The sequence below is a fragment of the Callorhinus ursinus genome, unplaced genomic scaffold (genome assembly GCF_003265705.2).
Source record: "Callorhinus ursinus isolate GAN/ISIS: 27379988/994484 unplaced genomic scaffold, GSC_fseal_2.0 scaffold2, whole genome shotgun sequence".
NCBI lineage: Eukaryota > Metazoa > Chordata > Mammalia > Carnivora > Otariidae > Callorhinus > Callorhinus ursinus.
The window spans coordinates 52,107,402-52,122,928 of record NW_027397064.1 but is presented as its reverse complement, the minus strand read 5'-3'; the positions used below and the strand labels follow the sequence as shown (position 1 = coordinate 52,122,928).

At 40.3% G+C, this 15,527-nt stretch overlaps 1 protein-coding gene across 2 annotated transcripts in view; it reads right to left on the bottom strand.

Moving 5' to 3' along the window:
* CCDC141 (coiled-coil domain containing 141) overlaps positions 1-15,527 on the bottom strand; it is a 208,389-nt gene that overhangs the window by 61,260 nt on the left and 131,602 nt on the right. For both annotated transcript variants that reach the window (XM_025849253.2, XM_073881808.1), the window contains exons 10-11: positions 12,801-12,973; positions 923-1,064 (exon numbers count right to left, since the gene is read on the bottom strand). In XM_025849253.2, coding sequence (XP_025705038.2) covers positions 923-1,064; positions 12,801-12,973 — 315 coding nt within the window. The remainder of the gene's footprint in view (positions 1-922; positions 1,065-12,800; positions 12,974-15,527) is intronic.

Below are 15,527 nucleotides of genomic sequence, written 5' to 3'. Positions count from 1 at the left end.
GCTGCCATATTTGGACTCTCCCTGGAGCCAGGCTTCGGAACAAGTCTCAGATTCCCAAGTTTCAGGATCAATAACAGGTGGGAGGGCAATGTGGATAGAGACGTGGTTATTTAACGTCCTCTCCCGTGAAGTCTACTAATTCTACTTGTTTAAGCCAGGCATATGAGTCCACTGTATCAGATGAAGACATCATTGAAAATCTGAGACCCAGCAGGGGCATCAAGGTTCATTAGCATTAATGTCCCCGAGCTAGTTTTCGCTGTATATCCCAGCTACAGTAAGCAATTTTTTACTTAGCCAAACAGCAGCTGCCTGGTTTTATTCCTCTTTGAAAAGAGGAAATAAATTTCTCCTGTACTGAGTCATTGTATCCACTCTGCAGAAAGAGGATTTTCACATGTATGTTTTTATTTGGAATGACCACGTCCTTTGTGCTGACCTCCCTCAATAAAGTATGATAATGACAACTTATCCCTGGAAATCCCTAAAACATCATTTTTGGTATTTATGTGCCATCCTCATGTTGTATGATACCATGTTAACTGAAATATGTGCATACTTGGAACCCGGCACAGGCCCACATAAAACAAGGACACAGTCCCAATGTGCACACAGTTCAGTTCTATGCAAAGCAAGAACTACATTTGGGTGTACGTGTTCAGGGCTGGCTGGTGTGACAGGGAGGATTACACAGCAAGTTTTAGCAACCTGGGACAGGAATGGTTGCTGAGCAATAGTGAACTATAACTCTATGCTGTTCAATGATAAAATCCAATGTGGAACCTAAGGGAAGCCAAAGGAGATGTGCCACTATCCTCCCACCATGCCCCATGCTGCAGGTGCTGTATCACCTCGTCTAGTATCACCAAGGAAGGAGCTGCATCTAAGTAGCAGCCAACGGAGAGCACATTTAAGAGACTACCTTCTTGAGGTGGTCCTCCACCAAGGCAGTTAATTGCTGTTTCTTAAGAGCAAATTCTTTGTGCGCTGAACACTGTTGGGTCAGTTGGTCCACTCGCCTCCGAATGCATCCCATCATCTCGTGGACTCCAGTTACCAGAGAGCTGAATGGAACAAGTCAGCTGTTAGTTCACCCTGCCCTGATAGGGAAGCCCCAGGAACAGGGAATATTCAAAGTGGGTCTGCTCTTTCATGATAGGGATGAGTCGATAAAAGTTACCAAGCTTTAGGCTTTAGGATACAGAAGTTAAGTAACATTAAATTATGTTCCCTTGTTTCAATCAGTCAGTCAGTCCTGCGGGAAAAGATGAGTTATGGGTTTTTGCAAATTGGTCCAGTCTTCTTTTCTAAAGGTTTACTTTTTAATATTTCTCTAAGATACTTTGAGAACCCTATGGCAAAAAGAACAGTATGTTTGCCAAGAGTTTTCCTGGGGGTGTGATTCAAAAGCTTCATTTATCTAAAGATGCTCTTTGAATAGAAATGTGGATCAGCCAATTAACAAAACATTTACTAATCCAATAGGGTAAAATATTTATGTAACACTAAGTTCCTTGTTCTCGATGATGACAAATGCTCAAGGCTATATTCATTAAGTGAAAACCAAGTTATCACCAACAATTAGGAATCTAATGTACTTGTTCATAAAAATAGAGACTGAGTCTCACATTGTCATTTTTTACCTCTCATGAGAAAGAGAAAAGTGACATGAAAGCTCATAAAACGCACATGCCTTTAGAACAACACATGACCTTAGAGAGTCAGATCCCATTTGCTCTGGTCTAAAGATAAATTAGCAAGTTTCCTACCCATGTCCAATGTAGGCCCACCAGCCATGCAAGACAATGAAGGGAGGTTGCTGGTGGAACGAGCACCTTTTAATTTGTCCAACCCCTAAGACAGAGCCTCTCCTACTACATAAGAAATTGAAGCCTTCAATTTTGTGTCAGTCATTTCCTTCAAATACTAATAAAGATTAACATGATAACTCTGAAATTTAATTACCCAAAGTTAAAAAAGATCTTGGAGTGAGGTACAGATTTCAGTAATTTTACCTCAAATAATTAATTTATGACTCTTTAAAAATGAATTTAATTAGTAATGAAATGAGGGCAAGATCTCATATGACTGAGAGGTAAAGTAACTTCACAGGAATGACAATAAAGCTGCCAAAGGGGTGAGAATTCATCAGGCAGCTTGAGAATCTTGTCGGATGTGTGTGGGATTCATGTGTGTCCTGTGGGTACCACTGGAGCCCCCAGAGAAGTTTAACTGGGGAGAGAAAATGAAACCACTGTGAGGAATCTTACTCCTGACACATAGTGTTCCACAGATGCTACGCTTACAACAATTAGTTTTGTATTTTAATAGCTCAGGGATGTTGAAAAGTATAATCAAGAAATCAGGAGGGTTTTACAGAAATACTTCTAGTGATACTTAAATCCACAAATTTTGTAAATAAAAGCAGTGTATTGGTAATACCAATCGTATTTTGGTTAGATTTTAGACTTTGGGACATGATATACTAAAAAAGCACTTAAAAGCTCAGGTGTCCTATGTATTATAAGTTCCAAGTTCTCTGTAGAATATGCAAATCTGGAATGAGAAAGACCAGTAACAAAGAAAAGTGAAGTAGCTGCAATGTGGAAAGAAGATAGAGAGAACAGTTAGTGAAAGTAAACATTTTCTAAAAACAATGAGCGCTAGTGTGGCAAGGCAGCATTTTTAATGTTTTAAATAGTCTCTTTTCTAATTCTCATTACTACCCTATCATCTGGGTGTAATTGTTATCTCCATTTTGTCGATGAGCAAACCGAGGTACGAAAGGCTCAGTAACTTGCCCAGGTCACCATTATTAAGTGGCAGAGCCAGGATTTGAACCTGTTCATCTGATCTCCGAGTCCACACTCTTGACACATGATGGGATGGGAAGGTATTCGTCCTCTAAGATTTCACCTTCACTCGAGTTGACTGTTAATGGAAACAGGATTAGCCTGACTGGCATGTTCTTTTGAAATTGGCGGGCTTCTCCAAAGCAATATCTGCCTGTAGTTTGCGAAGTGACCACTAGAGGGACACTTGTCCAACTTCATGTTTTTTAAAGGCGCCTTCCAGCAGCGAACAGAAAATGGGGAAACAAAACCAGATCAAGCATTCCTTTTGTGAAAATATTGCTCTTTAGCAACTTACAATTTTAATTTAGATGAATCACAACCAAGCAAATGCAATCTCTCTGTGTCTTTGGAAGGATGACTCCTTTTCAATTTTTCAATGACCTAGGAGGTTGGGTCTCATTTTGTGATGATTTGTGCCTTATCATATATATCTATTGCATTGTAAATTTTTTTTAAGGGGGGCTGGAGGGGCAGAGGGAGAGGGTGAAAGAGAATAATGGAGCCCGATGCAGGGCTCAATCTCACAACCCTGAGATCATGACCCCAGCTGAAATCAAGAGTCGGGTGCTTAAAACCCTGAGCCACACAAGTGCCCCACATTGTAAATTCTCTAAGGGAAAGGACAACATTCTTTTCATTCATATATCCTCTGTAGCCCTGAGCACATAGACTTGTTAGTGGATTAATGCATATTTTCAAATTAAATAAAATACACTTTAATCAAAATTTAAGGGAAAAGAAGATATAGATTTAAGAACATATGCACAGAGAGTTACTGTATAAAAATGTCACCAGTGAAGTCTCCAGTAGTTTTTAAACAATGATGACTTTGCCCTTTGCTCACTTACAGAAGACTGACCAATTTCTTCTTGGACGTTTGGCATTTATCATTAGGTTGAGTGGGACCTCCTCTATTTAAAGCCTCAGAGCGGACCACTGAATCGCCTTGTTTGGCTGTGTGTTATTGCCCGTCCAGGGTACACTCTACTCTTACTTGTGACTTAGACCCCTTCCTCAGTACAAGGAGTTCTGAATTATCTTGCTTACCCTAGCCAGCTCTGGTTTTCTTTCCCCAGTGTCAGCTAGATCATCTGTCTGATCAGGCAGTAATCTCTTCCCTCTCCCTGATTCCCAATGGGCATATATCTGTCACACCTCTAACCCCAGGGCCACTCCCTCCCTCCCACAGTTCTTTTTTACTAAAAAACCTAATGTGCACGTTACAACCAATCCTGATTCCCTCAGTTTCAGTTAGGAATATTAAACACTGATTCCAGACTCTTCTTTTGAACATTCCAGAACATTTTAAAACATGTATAGCATGCATATTGGCAATTTTCTCAGAGCCTGAAAAGCAGATGGTTTGATCAAAGGAAAAATACGACCTCACTCTGTGCCAGCAATTCTTACATGAACTGAAAATAAATTACTAGAATTCCATCAGTCACTCAGGAATGAGTCTTATTCCTTCCCAGGTATATTAACTGAATGATAGGGCAAGAACAGAGGGCAGGTAACAGAACTTGATTGGACGAAGTACCCTGTCATTTCGTTCTGACTCTGAAGCCATCTGCTCATGTACGGCCTCACTGGCTGGGAGAGGGGTTAACAATGGACTTCTGGGTCTAACAGTCTGTGGCTCTACAACTTGCATTGTACATACTGATTGATCTCTGGGTTTTCCTATACGAATGGATTAGATGGTGCCTGCCTGTGGCATGGACATGAAGTACACCAGATTATTCCTGATGCTGACTTTGACTTTTCCAAGCACCACCGATACTCAGAAATGACAGACTGTGAGGGCTTCTTCAGACATTTGTTAGAAATTCCATCATGGGAGCACTTTCTCCCCTACTCACTGAGCCAGTAGAGGAGAGGAAAGGGGGAAGAAAAATGCTTGACTTATTTTTTCTAAAGAGCAGAGACATATTGACTCCTGGCTCAAAAATAGACGGTTCTATTTGTTGAACGGAAGCAGTTGCCCCATCTCTGCATCTGTTGCAAATTGGGGCTGGGGGAGGGGCGCCAATCTCAATGTTAATGTGTTCTAATGATTCTTTCCGGAGGATGGCAAGTTGCTTTCAAACCTTTCATAAATTACTATTGGCAGCCCATCTGGATTAGGAGCTGAACCAGATGGTAAGCACTTGACAGCTTACTCTCTCATCTGAAGGAATCAGCTGATAATAGTTTTATTTTTGTCTGTGAACAAATTATACTCTGAAAATGGAAAAAAAATATTTTCCTTATCTTTAGCTTGCTGCTTCTTTTGATAGGGACCCAAACAGTGTCCCTTCACATTCATGATCTTTATTTTGGAGGAAATAACGGCTATTGTCTAGTTTTCATCCCTACTTTGAAAAAAAAAGTGCCAATCATACTGTAGAAGTGGAATGTATGTTTTTACCATTTTTTTTCTCTGACTTAAGTTAGTCACGTTTTGAATGCCTACTACTAAAAGGTAGTAAGTGGGGCTGAAGCTACAGATCTCCTGCATTCTGGTCCAGATGCGTGACAAGCTCCACCCCCAGGAGGGCACAGACAGCAAAAGGTGTCCTGCGTGAAGGGTACCATAGCTAGGATTCTACCTGAAATCAGTAACAAAGAGGGCATTCTCCCTCCTTGTAAAAGGTTGGAAAATGCTATCGCCAACTGGTGCTGGGGCCAAGAAATCAGACATATCACGGCAGTCAGGAACACCGCTCCACCTCCTGCTGCGTCTCTGAGAGCCACAGCTTCTCCATGGGTGACCCTGACCAGACAATACAATCTGGACAGAAGACACGGAGTTCAGGGGGAAGTCACTGCAAAGCCGTTAAAGAGGAAGAGCCAAGAGCAGAGAACAAAGCAGGGAAAATAAGCAAAGAACAAGCACCTCCCACTCCAGATGAGAGTACAATCTAAAATTTCAAAACACACGAGGAATATAAATCCTAACAAAAGACAACTCAACAATTGAGAGAGAAATGTACTCGTCTGAAACAAAAGCTAAGTAGAGCAATCTGAAAATGACCTTAACTTAAATACACCTGAGATCATTAGAAAGACAAAGAAAAAACCAACACCTATAATTAAAGAACAAGAAACTCTGAAACAAAAAGAGTTTGAAATAGAACAAAAGTAGCTATAAAAAAATGAGTTAGAAATCGCAGAAATGAAATCGATACGGTTATAAAAACTAGAAAAAAAAAATCAAGGGGAAAACCAGTGGGAGGGATTCCCTGAGGGCACAGAGCAAAGGCTGGCAGAATGACAAGTCCGGAAGGCAGTTCAGAGTTCTGAGAGGCAGACCCAGAGGCTCCAACTTCTCTACCAGGAGTTAAAGGAGAAGAGAAAAGAGAGAACAATGGAAAATCAATATTTAAAGAGCTAATCCCTGAAAATTTTCCATGATTGATGACAGAAATCCTCAGAGAAAAGGGACATAGCAAGAACTAAACAGACCAATATTCTCATTTAAGATAATTTGGAAAATATGAAATTACATTTTAATGTAGTTCCTTCCAAAAAGCTTTTCTCTTTGCAGTCCTTTCCTCCCTCCCAAGTTAGAACGATGCTATCTATGCAATTTGGATCCTGACATTATATGGCGAGGATACTCTGTCTTCAAATAAACCTCAAAAACACTTTCCATATTGGCTTAGAACATTCTACAATGTGCATGCCCTCAACCTATTCAAATGTTTCCCTATTTTCTGGGACTATTTAGGGGGTTTTCAGGTTTGCGCTATTGTAAACAGCACCGTGATGAGCATTTTATTCATAAAAAGGCCCACTCACTTCTCTCCCTTGCTCTTTCTGGGTTTTTTTGTTGTTGTTTTTGTTTTTTCCCCTCTCTAATCTGAAAGAACTTTTCTACAACATCCAGTGTATAGATTTCTGCCCCCTTATTCAGCCTTCCTCTCTAGACTCAGCAGCTTCAGATCTTCTTACTCTGGGATGCTTGCTACTTCACATCACATCATCAACGAATATATTCATATTGTAGTGAGTGACTCCTAGATATTTTACAAGAACCTAATCTAATTATGTCTAGATTTAAGGGAAAGTGTGAACTTCGCATGCTTTCCATACTAACAGTTTCAAAATTATAAAAGCCTATACAATGTTACCAGGCCCAGACTGCAGTTATGACATTTACTCAACCTCTAAAAAGAACAACTTAATATACACTTGAAAATATTTAGAAAGTGGCTGATTAAGTCCTTAAATGCTTGGCAGAACTCCTCTAAAATGCAACCATAGATAACTGTATCAGGTGAAGGAAATTTCTGTTTTTGTTTCTTTCTTTTGTTGGAGGGTGGGGGATTGTTTTTGTTTTCCACTTAGGATCTTTTAAAAATATTTTTACGAGGATAAAAGCTTTCTTTTTAATATCATACCAGCACCATAACATTTCAAATCAAGCCACCTAGTTTGTAAATACTAAGATAAGGAACATAAAAAAAGGCTTCCCACATGGTTGACCTTGAAGGCTGATTTCAAAACAAGGTCATGAGCTGGAGGAGGAGGCAACAGCTGTTACGAGTCAAACAACTAAGTAATGATTCAGAACACCACAGAATGAAAAGTGACTCCATGAGACAGAGCTGACCAATACAAAGGAATTTAGAAAACACTGAATGGCAGACATTGATTCTGCTCATCTTGGCTAGATGTAGAGCCTTCATCCATCTTAGACTATCAAATTCAACAATGAATCAACTTCAGCAATTCTTAAGTCCTTCACTTGATCTATCCTGATCACAGAAGCTAGAGATTGTGTCTCCCTTCTGTGAAGAGGTGGCCTCAAGCCCCACTGCCCCCATGGCTTCCTCCTGCCTAGAGCACACTCCCTTGTCGTATCATTCCTTGAGTAGCCATTAGTAAGGTTCTGGAGATTCGGGGCCAGGTTTCTATATCTTTGACTACCCTTGAAGCCTGGTGCTGGTATGTCATATGTAATGCCTATTCATACATTCAATAACTTTTTGAATAAACTGAAAGAAAGAAAAAAATTGTAGGGAAGGGGAGACTTGAGTGAAACTCACAGAGTACATTTTAAGCATGCCAGAATAAAAAAAAAGAGAATCCATGTGACCAGCCTCCTTGTTATCAATTAAAGTGGAGTGAAAGGAATAGACAGAGAGCTAGCCAGCTAACATAGTGGTTCAGACCTGCATTCCAGGACTCACTTTGCCTCTTTCTACCATGTGACAGGTAGCAGGGAAAGTTATTGAACCTCTCTGTGCCCTAGCTTCCTCGTCTGCAAAACAGAGGCAATGATAATAGTAGTACCCATGGCACAGAGTGGTTTTCAGGACTAAATTTTTTAATGTATATAAAGCACACAAGCGTTTGCAGTTGTTGCCAATGAGTGTTCGAATAGTCTAACTTGCACCTGCTATGATCTTGTCTTCTCTCTCCTGCCACCTTCTCCTCCAGCCACACTGCACTCCCTTCTGTTACATCTTTGCTCTTGTTCTGCTAGGTCCCCTCATCTCCCAGCTATGTGTGTGGTAGCTTCTTCTCCTTGAAGAATCTTTACCTGACTAAATCCCCATGGTCCCCTCCCCACAGTGACTCTCTATCCCACCTCACCTTTATAGTACTCATTGCTGTGCAAGAGCATCTCATTTCCTGATTTAGCTGTTGGTTGGCTGTTTCTTCCTACTAGAATATAAACAGCATGAAGGCAGATGCTTCCCCTACTGCATTAGATGCATGGGAGCACCTGATTTATAAAATATGCTCAATAATATTTTTGGAATACATAAATGAATAAATGAATGAACCATGTTCTGTCTAAAGTTCGTTCCATTCACCATATCAAACAACAGAAGTAGTGGTAGCCAACATAAATGAAAATTGTGAAAAGAGAATGCGAAACCCTCTTGTTTTTATTTCTTTAGAAAATATAAATATATGAAGATTAACATTAAGTAGATAATAAATGTTAGATCAAAAGAAACAATACTTAAAGTTAAACCACAACAAACTATCAGTCAGGATAAGGTTCATAAGCTTAAATTCACCGTAACGAGGGAGAATGAAAACTGGTCTCTTCTGCAAAGAGAGAGATTGAGTTAACACTGAAGCAAGTTTGGGGTGCCCGGGTGGCTCAGTTGGTTAAGCGACTGCCTTTGGCTCAGGTCATGATCCCAGGATCCTGGGATCGAGCCCCGCATTGGGCTCCCTGCTCTACGGGAACCCTGCTTCTCCCTCTCCCGCTCCCCCTGCTTGTATTCCTTCTCTCACTGTCTCTCTGTCAAATAAATAAATAAAATCTTAAAAAAAAAACAACACTGAAGCAAGTTTACTTGTAAATCTTAAGTTAATTTTAGCAAACAGGAAAAGGCTAATGGATATTGCACAAGATGGTCTTGTATGTTTTTTAGTTCTGCTCAAAGACGATGCCAAGTGAAGCTTTGGAAGAGGTGAGGGGGACTAGAAGCCAGGAACTTTAACTTCAGTGTAAGTCTAAGTTTGACCATTATCAGATGCAGTAACTTGCATCATCACTAAATGCAAATGAACGTACGAAGATGTCTTTAAAATTAAAGTTTAGTTACATTAGATGACAGAACTAATGTCAGTAGCAATAGTTTTTTAAAACTATTTTTTAAAAAAGTTACCTAACAATTTTAATTCAAGTTTCTTGAATCAGTCCCTCACTATTGCTTCTTCTATTAAGACTCAGTCTGCAGCCTGAAGAACTGTAGATACCCTTTCAAAAAATATATATATATAGCATATATATATAACATATATTATATATGTATAAATTAAGACTACAAAGAATAAAGAAGGAGAAAAGAATGAGACTAACTAAGTAAATAAACATGTTGACCATGACAAAGTGGGTGGCTAAAAACAGTCACTAAAGCCTTGAAAACAGAATGCAATATAAAATATAAGCACTTCCCTTTTATATTTGAGTATTGAAGATGAAATATTACTAATTAGAGCAAGTTTAAGGGTAATAAATTTTGACCAGTTTAAGGGTAATAAATTGTGACCAGCTTTCCAACTCCAGGAGCTAAGCATCAACACCGAATAGGGAACTTTAGTTTCTGGCCAGAAGCGGGGACTAGATTTACCCTCATGCCTGAAATGACTAGAAGAATAGACAATGGATGTGAAACAATAGTTCTCAGACACTGAACAACAGGTAGCCCAGGACGGTGGTCCCTGAGAGAAGGGAAGCGAATGAGATATGCCTTATGATTACATCAGTTTATTGCCTGAGAGGGAATTTCCTGACCAAAGCTCAGGGAGGTGGAACCCAAAGAGAGCCTGGAGATCTTGCTGAGTTGAGGACACAGGGCTCACACTTTGTGAGGCCAAGGCACCTGGAATTTCTGGGGCAGCATGCCAGAGACAGATTTCCAAAGATCTAGGGAAAGGTCTTGGGCTGCCTCCTGATCTACCCATGGATGAAAGGAAACTGCCCAAGCCAGGGAAAAGTACCACAAGTAAAGAGCAACCTAAACGGAGTATCTGTGCTTTGAGACTCACTTGCAAAACCGACATGGAACGACATGGGACCATTCCCCCAATTCCAGCTGGAGACCTCACCAACTTAATCCAATCATCACAACTCAGATCAGTGTCTGACATGTACCCTGAGTCCAGGCACCCTACAGGATAGCTTCCTCTTTTTTTTTTTTTTAAGGTTTTGTTTATTTATTTGACAGAGACACAGCGAGAGAGGGAACACAAGCAGAGGGGAGTGGGAGAGGGAGAAGCAGGCTTCCCGCCGAGCAGGGACCCCGATGTGGGGCTTGATCCCAGGACCCTGGGATCAAGACCTGAGCCGAAGGCAGACGCTTAACAACTGAGCCACCCAGGTGCCCCATACAGGATAGCTTCTGCATTGTGCAAGACACATATACATCTGGAAGACTGGACCTTTAAGCAGGGGAGAGGAGAAAGGAGTATGCCCACACTTTGGGGCCAGATATGGGTGTGCGTGGGCTCCTGGAGCAGAGCCAACACACCATTACCTGATGTGCGGCTTGGAGGGAAAGTAAAGAAACTTAGTAGCTACAGTTGTTAGTTTTCAAAAGGGGAGAATCATTTTCCCTTCTCATAGCTTCAGCTGTTTGGCTCCTGTTGGAAGACCCTGGATTATTTCTGATCTTGGCTTTACATAGTCCCATGGCAACCATCACAAGCCCTGGCTAAGTATCTCTGTCCAGATTCAGACTGTCTTCTGGAAAGAAAATTCACTAAACCCCAATTTTCCAAATCAACACCTTTTAACACATCTAAAATAGGGCAGAATGAAGATTTAAAGAGAAATAAAGTCTTTTTAAAAAGTAAAGTAAATAAAGAGAAATAAAGTAATTTTACCACACTTGACCTATTTAATTCTTCTTCAAATTTAATGTCTTTGAGTTTCAAGAAGATTGTTGATACGGAAGAGAAACAACTGGGTTCATCTCATTTGCACACATCTGTCTCCTTCTGTTAAAATGTAAGCCCTGCCTTCATTTCTTCCTATATAATATATGTTCCAACATCTGCCCCAGCATCTCCCTTTTCTCTTCCAATCCTGTCCTTTCTCATATGTTCCCATTGTGTCCTCTTTCTGTTTCAAGGTCCTTCTCTCTCCTCATTTCCACCCAGATCTAAACCCACTCCTGATACACCCACCAAATGTGCTCATGAAAGCAACCTGCCCTCAGCACGCTGGTTAAGAGCATGGGGTCTAGGGCCCATGCCCTTGGCTTCAAATTCAGGCTCTGCCACTAACTGGCTGTGTGACCTTTTGCAAGTTACTTAGCCTCTCTGTGTCTCAGTTATTTATGCAAGGAGAACATTCATAGTTCAATGGTCCCTTCCTTATCTGCAGATTTGTTTTCTGTGGTTTCAGTTACCCATGATCAACCACGGTCCAGAAGATGATCTTCCTTCTGATCCATCGTCAGAAGGTCAGTAGCAGCCTAACACTATATCACAATGCCTACGTCACAGTGCCTACATCATGCACCTCACTTCATCTCACCATGCAGGCATTTATCATCTCACATCAGCACAACAAGAAAGGTGAATACACTATACTAAGATATTCTGAGAACAAGAGAGTGAGAAATCACATTCACATAACTTTCATTACAGTATATTGTTGCAAGTGTTCTATTTAATTATTAGTAACCATTGTTAATCTCTTACTATGCCTAATTTATAAATTCAACTTTATCACAGGTATGTATGTATAGGAAAAAACATAGTATATATATATATACATACATATATATATGTATATATATATATATATATAGGGTTTGGTACTATCCGTGGTTTCAGGCAACCACTGGGGGGGACATACTCCCCCCTGGATAAGGGGGTCTACTCTTGTGGGTCTTGTAGAGCTGCTGTGAGGATTAATGACAGAATGTTCCTAAGCCTCCTGGCACAGTGCCTGGCACATGGCGGACTCTCAGTTTTTAAAAAAGGGAGCTATTATTATTATTAATAATGTCATCTTTTATTTAGGGTTTTGCTTGGTGAGCCACCAAGGTCATAAATGAAAGGGAATTTGGGTACTCGGGTATTCGGGTAATTTTTTTTTCCAGAAAAGAAAAAAGGAACAGGGTAGACTCAATGTTCATGAATTAAAATGGAGAAAGAAACCCCACAGAGGTGCTGGGCTATGAAAAGCACTGAGAATTAAACTCTATTTCTTCTTTTGCCCTTTCTTTCTCCCCACCTCAGAAACTCATAGAAAAAAAAGCTTTAGCATCTTCGGGTCCTCAGGCTCAGAAGATGGGCTCATTTCTGGATGAGCAATGCTGTGTTCAGAATCACTGGTGACCAACATTCAATAGATCCTTTTAAGCCATGTCACAATGCAGCAAAACATCAGAAGCAGAAAAAAAAAAATCGTGCAACTTATTTTTTTAACAGGTTGTGGAAACTGTGAAAAAGCTTGTTACCCTGAGGAAGAAATAGACTTACCTACAGGAGTCTACTTGGCTGATTAAGGCTTGTCCCTTTTGCAAAGCATCAGCTGTGCAGTCTTTAATTTCTCTGTGTAATTCCTCATGCCTCGCTGCCAAGACAGGCAGACTTAAACCCTCTGATTTAAGGAGCTTAAGGTAAGCTTCAACTCTCCCAAGTACATCAAATGCCTGCCAAAGAAAACATACTTTCATTTTCTGCTTTTCTAGTTTAAAATCTACATTGATGTGTACATGAAATACTAGAGATTAAACCAGCCTATTCAATTTATTAGTTTGATCATAACCAAAACAACAATCTGAGTCTGAGAAAACAGCTGTGTAGTTTTAAGGCTTCATTTAGGGAAACTGATCATAGCTTAGCTCAGCATAGATAAATGTCAACACCATAAACTTACCAAAAGAGTTTACATTGAGAATGTGTCTATGCAACACAGTTATAACTGTGTGGAATTCGGAGAGCCAAGCTTGCTTTTTGTACTTTTTGTACTATATACAAATAATGGATGAGATATTTTAAAAATATTATGCAGACTTTCACAACCTGAATGTCTCTGTGATGCTCTTAAAAGGAAATTGCCCAGTAAATTGCACTTTGAACCAGAATCATTCTAGAGAAATATTCAAGAAATACCCCTTGTCTTTCCAAGTATAAGACCTTCTCCCTGCGGCATCCAAGACATCCCTCTGTCTACAACGATTATAATTTGGTTCTGAAGCTGTGCAAAGACTAAGACCAAGGTCATATTTAGCTTCTGGCACACAAAATAGGATTATGCAGAAAAAACATCGCCTTGCAAACCAAAATATTGTCTAAAGAGAAGTTTTTTTCTTTTTTATTCCTTGATTTTCTTCCTTTATTTAGCAGATCAGCAACGAACCACGGGGGATTAAGTTTATGGAGTTAACAGAGAGTAGAGAGGAGCTACCCTTTTGTCCATTAAGGCTGAGCTGGCATTAAGATGGAGGAGTATTTGATATGAGGGCAGTAAAAGAAGGCCGTGGTAATATGAGGAAAACAAAAGGAGAGCAAAGTGCAATGGTCTTCATAGGTGTCCTGAGAGCACATTTCAGACTCTGGGCCTGGACAGCAGGAGCTGAATTAGGTAAGTTGAAGAAAAGCTGCATGGCAAGGGAACACTTGCCATGTTGCCCTTTGGCACTAGTGGAAGAAGCCACCCAATGGGATGCTCCATACCAGTCTGAAGAACACTCCTATCCCAGTAAGCCTGATGGTGCCACAGTCAGCAGTCTAGCCTTCCTGGACTGTTGAGTTGGAAGCCAGTGAGCTTGGCAGGGGCCCACCAGGTGCAGTAGGAAGAGTCCACAGAAGACTCATGAGAAATGAAAGTGGTTGGCCTCGTGGGTCTAGTCACCACTGAGACCTGAAGAGCGGCCAGAGGAGCAAGGCTGAGTTGATGCTGAGAGAACACAGTTTAAGCCAAAGGTGGAGGTGACAGCCACGGAGCTCTGTGAATGTGCTCATGCACCTGCGCCTGGCTGCCATCTAAGGGAGGGAGTTGTAATGTCAGAATCAGAACTGGACAAAATTTGAATTTACAAATGAAATCTCTCCAATACTGTCCCATCACTTATCTGTTGATATTCTGTAGTCCCGTCAATTTCCTCATGTCTCCTGAATCTGTTCTTTCTGATCACTTAAAGTGTTTAAAACAACATCATTCCCCTTTATTTAGATGATAGGAAGTAACAATATCAACTCCAGTTTAATGAGAACTGACATGTTCTCCTTCTATACTCTGTGGTTCATGATTACTTTCCATACAGCCAACAAACATTCTGGAATGTCTGCTGAGTTTCAGGCACATTGTCCTGAATGGCCCTAGATGGAAGTGAGAAATCTCCATTGTATGGTGGGGGAAACTGAGTCTCAGAGAGATTAAATAAACTGCACAACGTGATACTTCTACTAAGTGGCAGATTTGGTCTCTGTCCTAAATTTGCCTGGCCCTGAGGCCCCTGCTCTTAAACCGTGGCCCAGGGAACCATGTGGCAAAAGATTACCAGGGCAGGCTTAAGAAAGAAGGGACATTTCCAAGAAGCCCATTCATCTTAGGTGGAAAAAGTAAGATTTTAAAACCTAACTTTTTATAAATAAGTGTCTACCTCTCCTTCTTGTAGGTGAGAAAAGATAGGGCGAAAGGTTGAGTGATTTCTCTTAACACTGTATAGGACTGGAAAAGGAAGATAGTTTTATTAAAGAAACTGTGAACCTGAAGACTCTTCCTTATCTGATCCCCCTCTTTTTCTGCAGTTGGCAACAGAGCCAAATGTGTCAAGATGCTGATGTTAGAAAAGATTATTTGAATTACTTTCTCAATCTTTCCAAGACACATTGAAATGCCACTTGGCAATAGCCACTGTTTCTGGTATTTTGTTTTATATTTTAAATTTTTATTGCTTCCTTTGAATAGAGTCTCATGTTAATTAAAGTTTAGTTTTAAAATTAGTGCCAAAAACAAAAATCCGGTGTAGTCAAAATTTTCATGAACTCCCTTAAATCATGCTTAAAATTTAGTATATGTGAACTAGTGCTTATAGTAATACATATTCACATTGAGGATTGGAGCCATTGAGCTAGACTAAAGGAAGAAATAAAGAGAAAGTGTATATACGTAGATGTCAGGGCATTCACTTCTTTCTTCCCTTAAGATAATTCCCAAAATTCTTCCTGTGAATGGGGGAAAGAATAGAGAATTCCAAA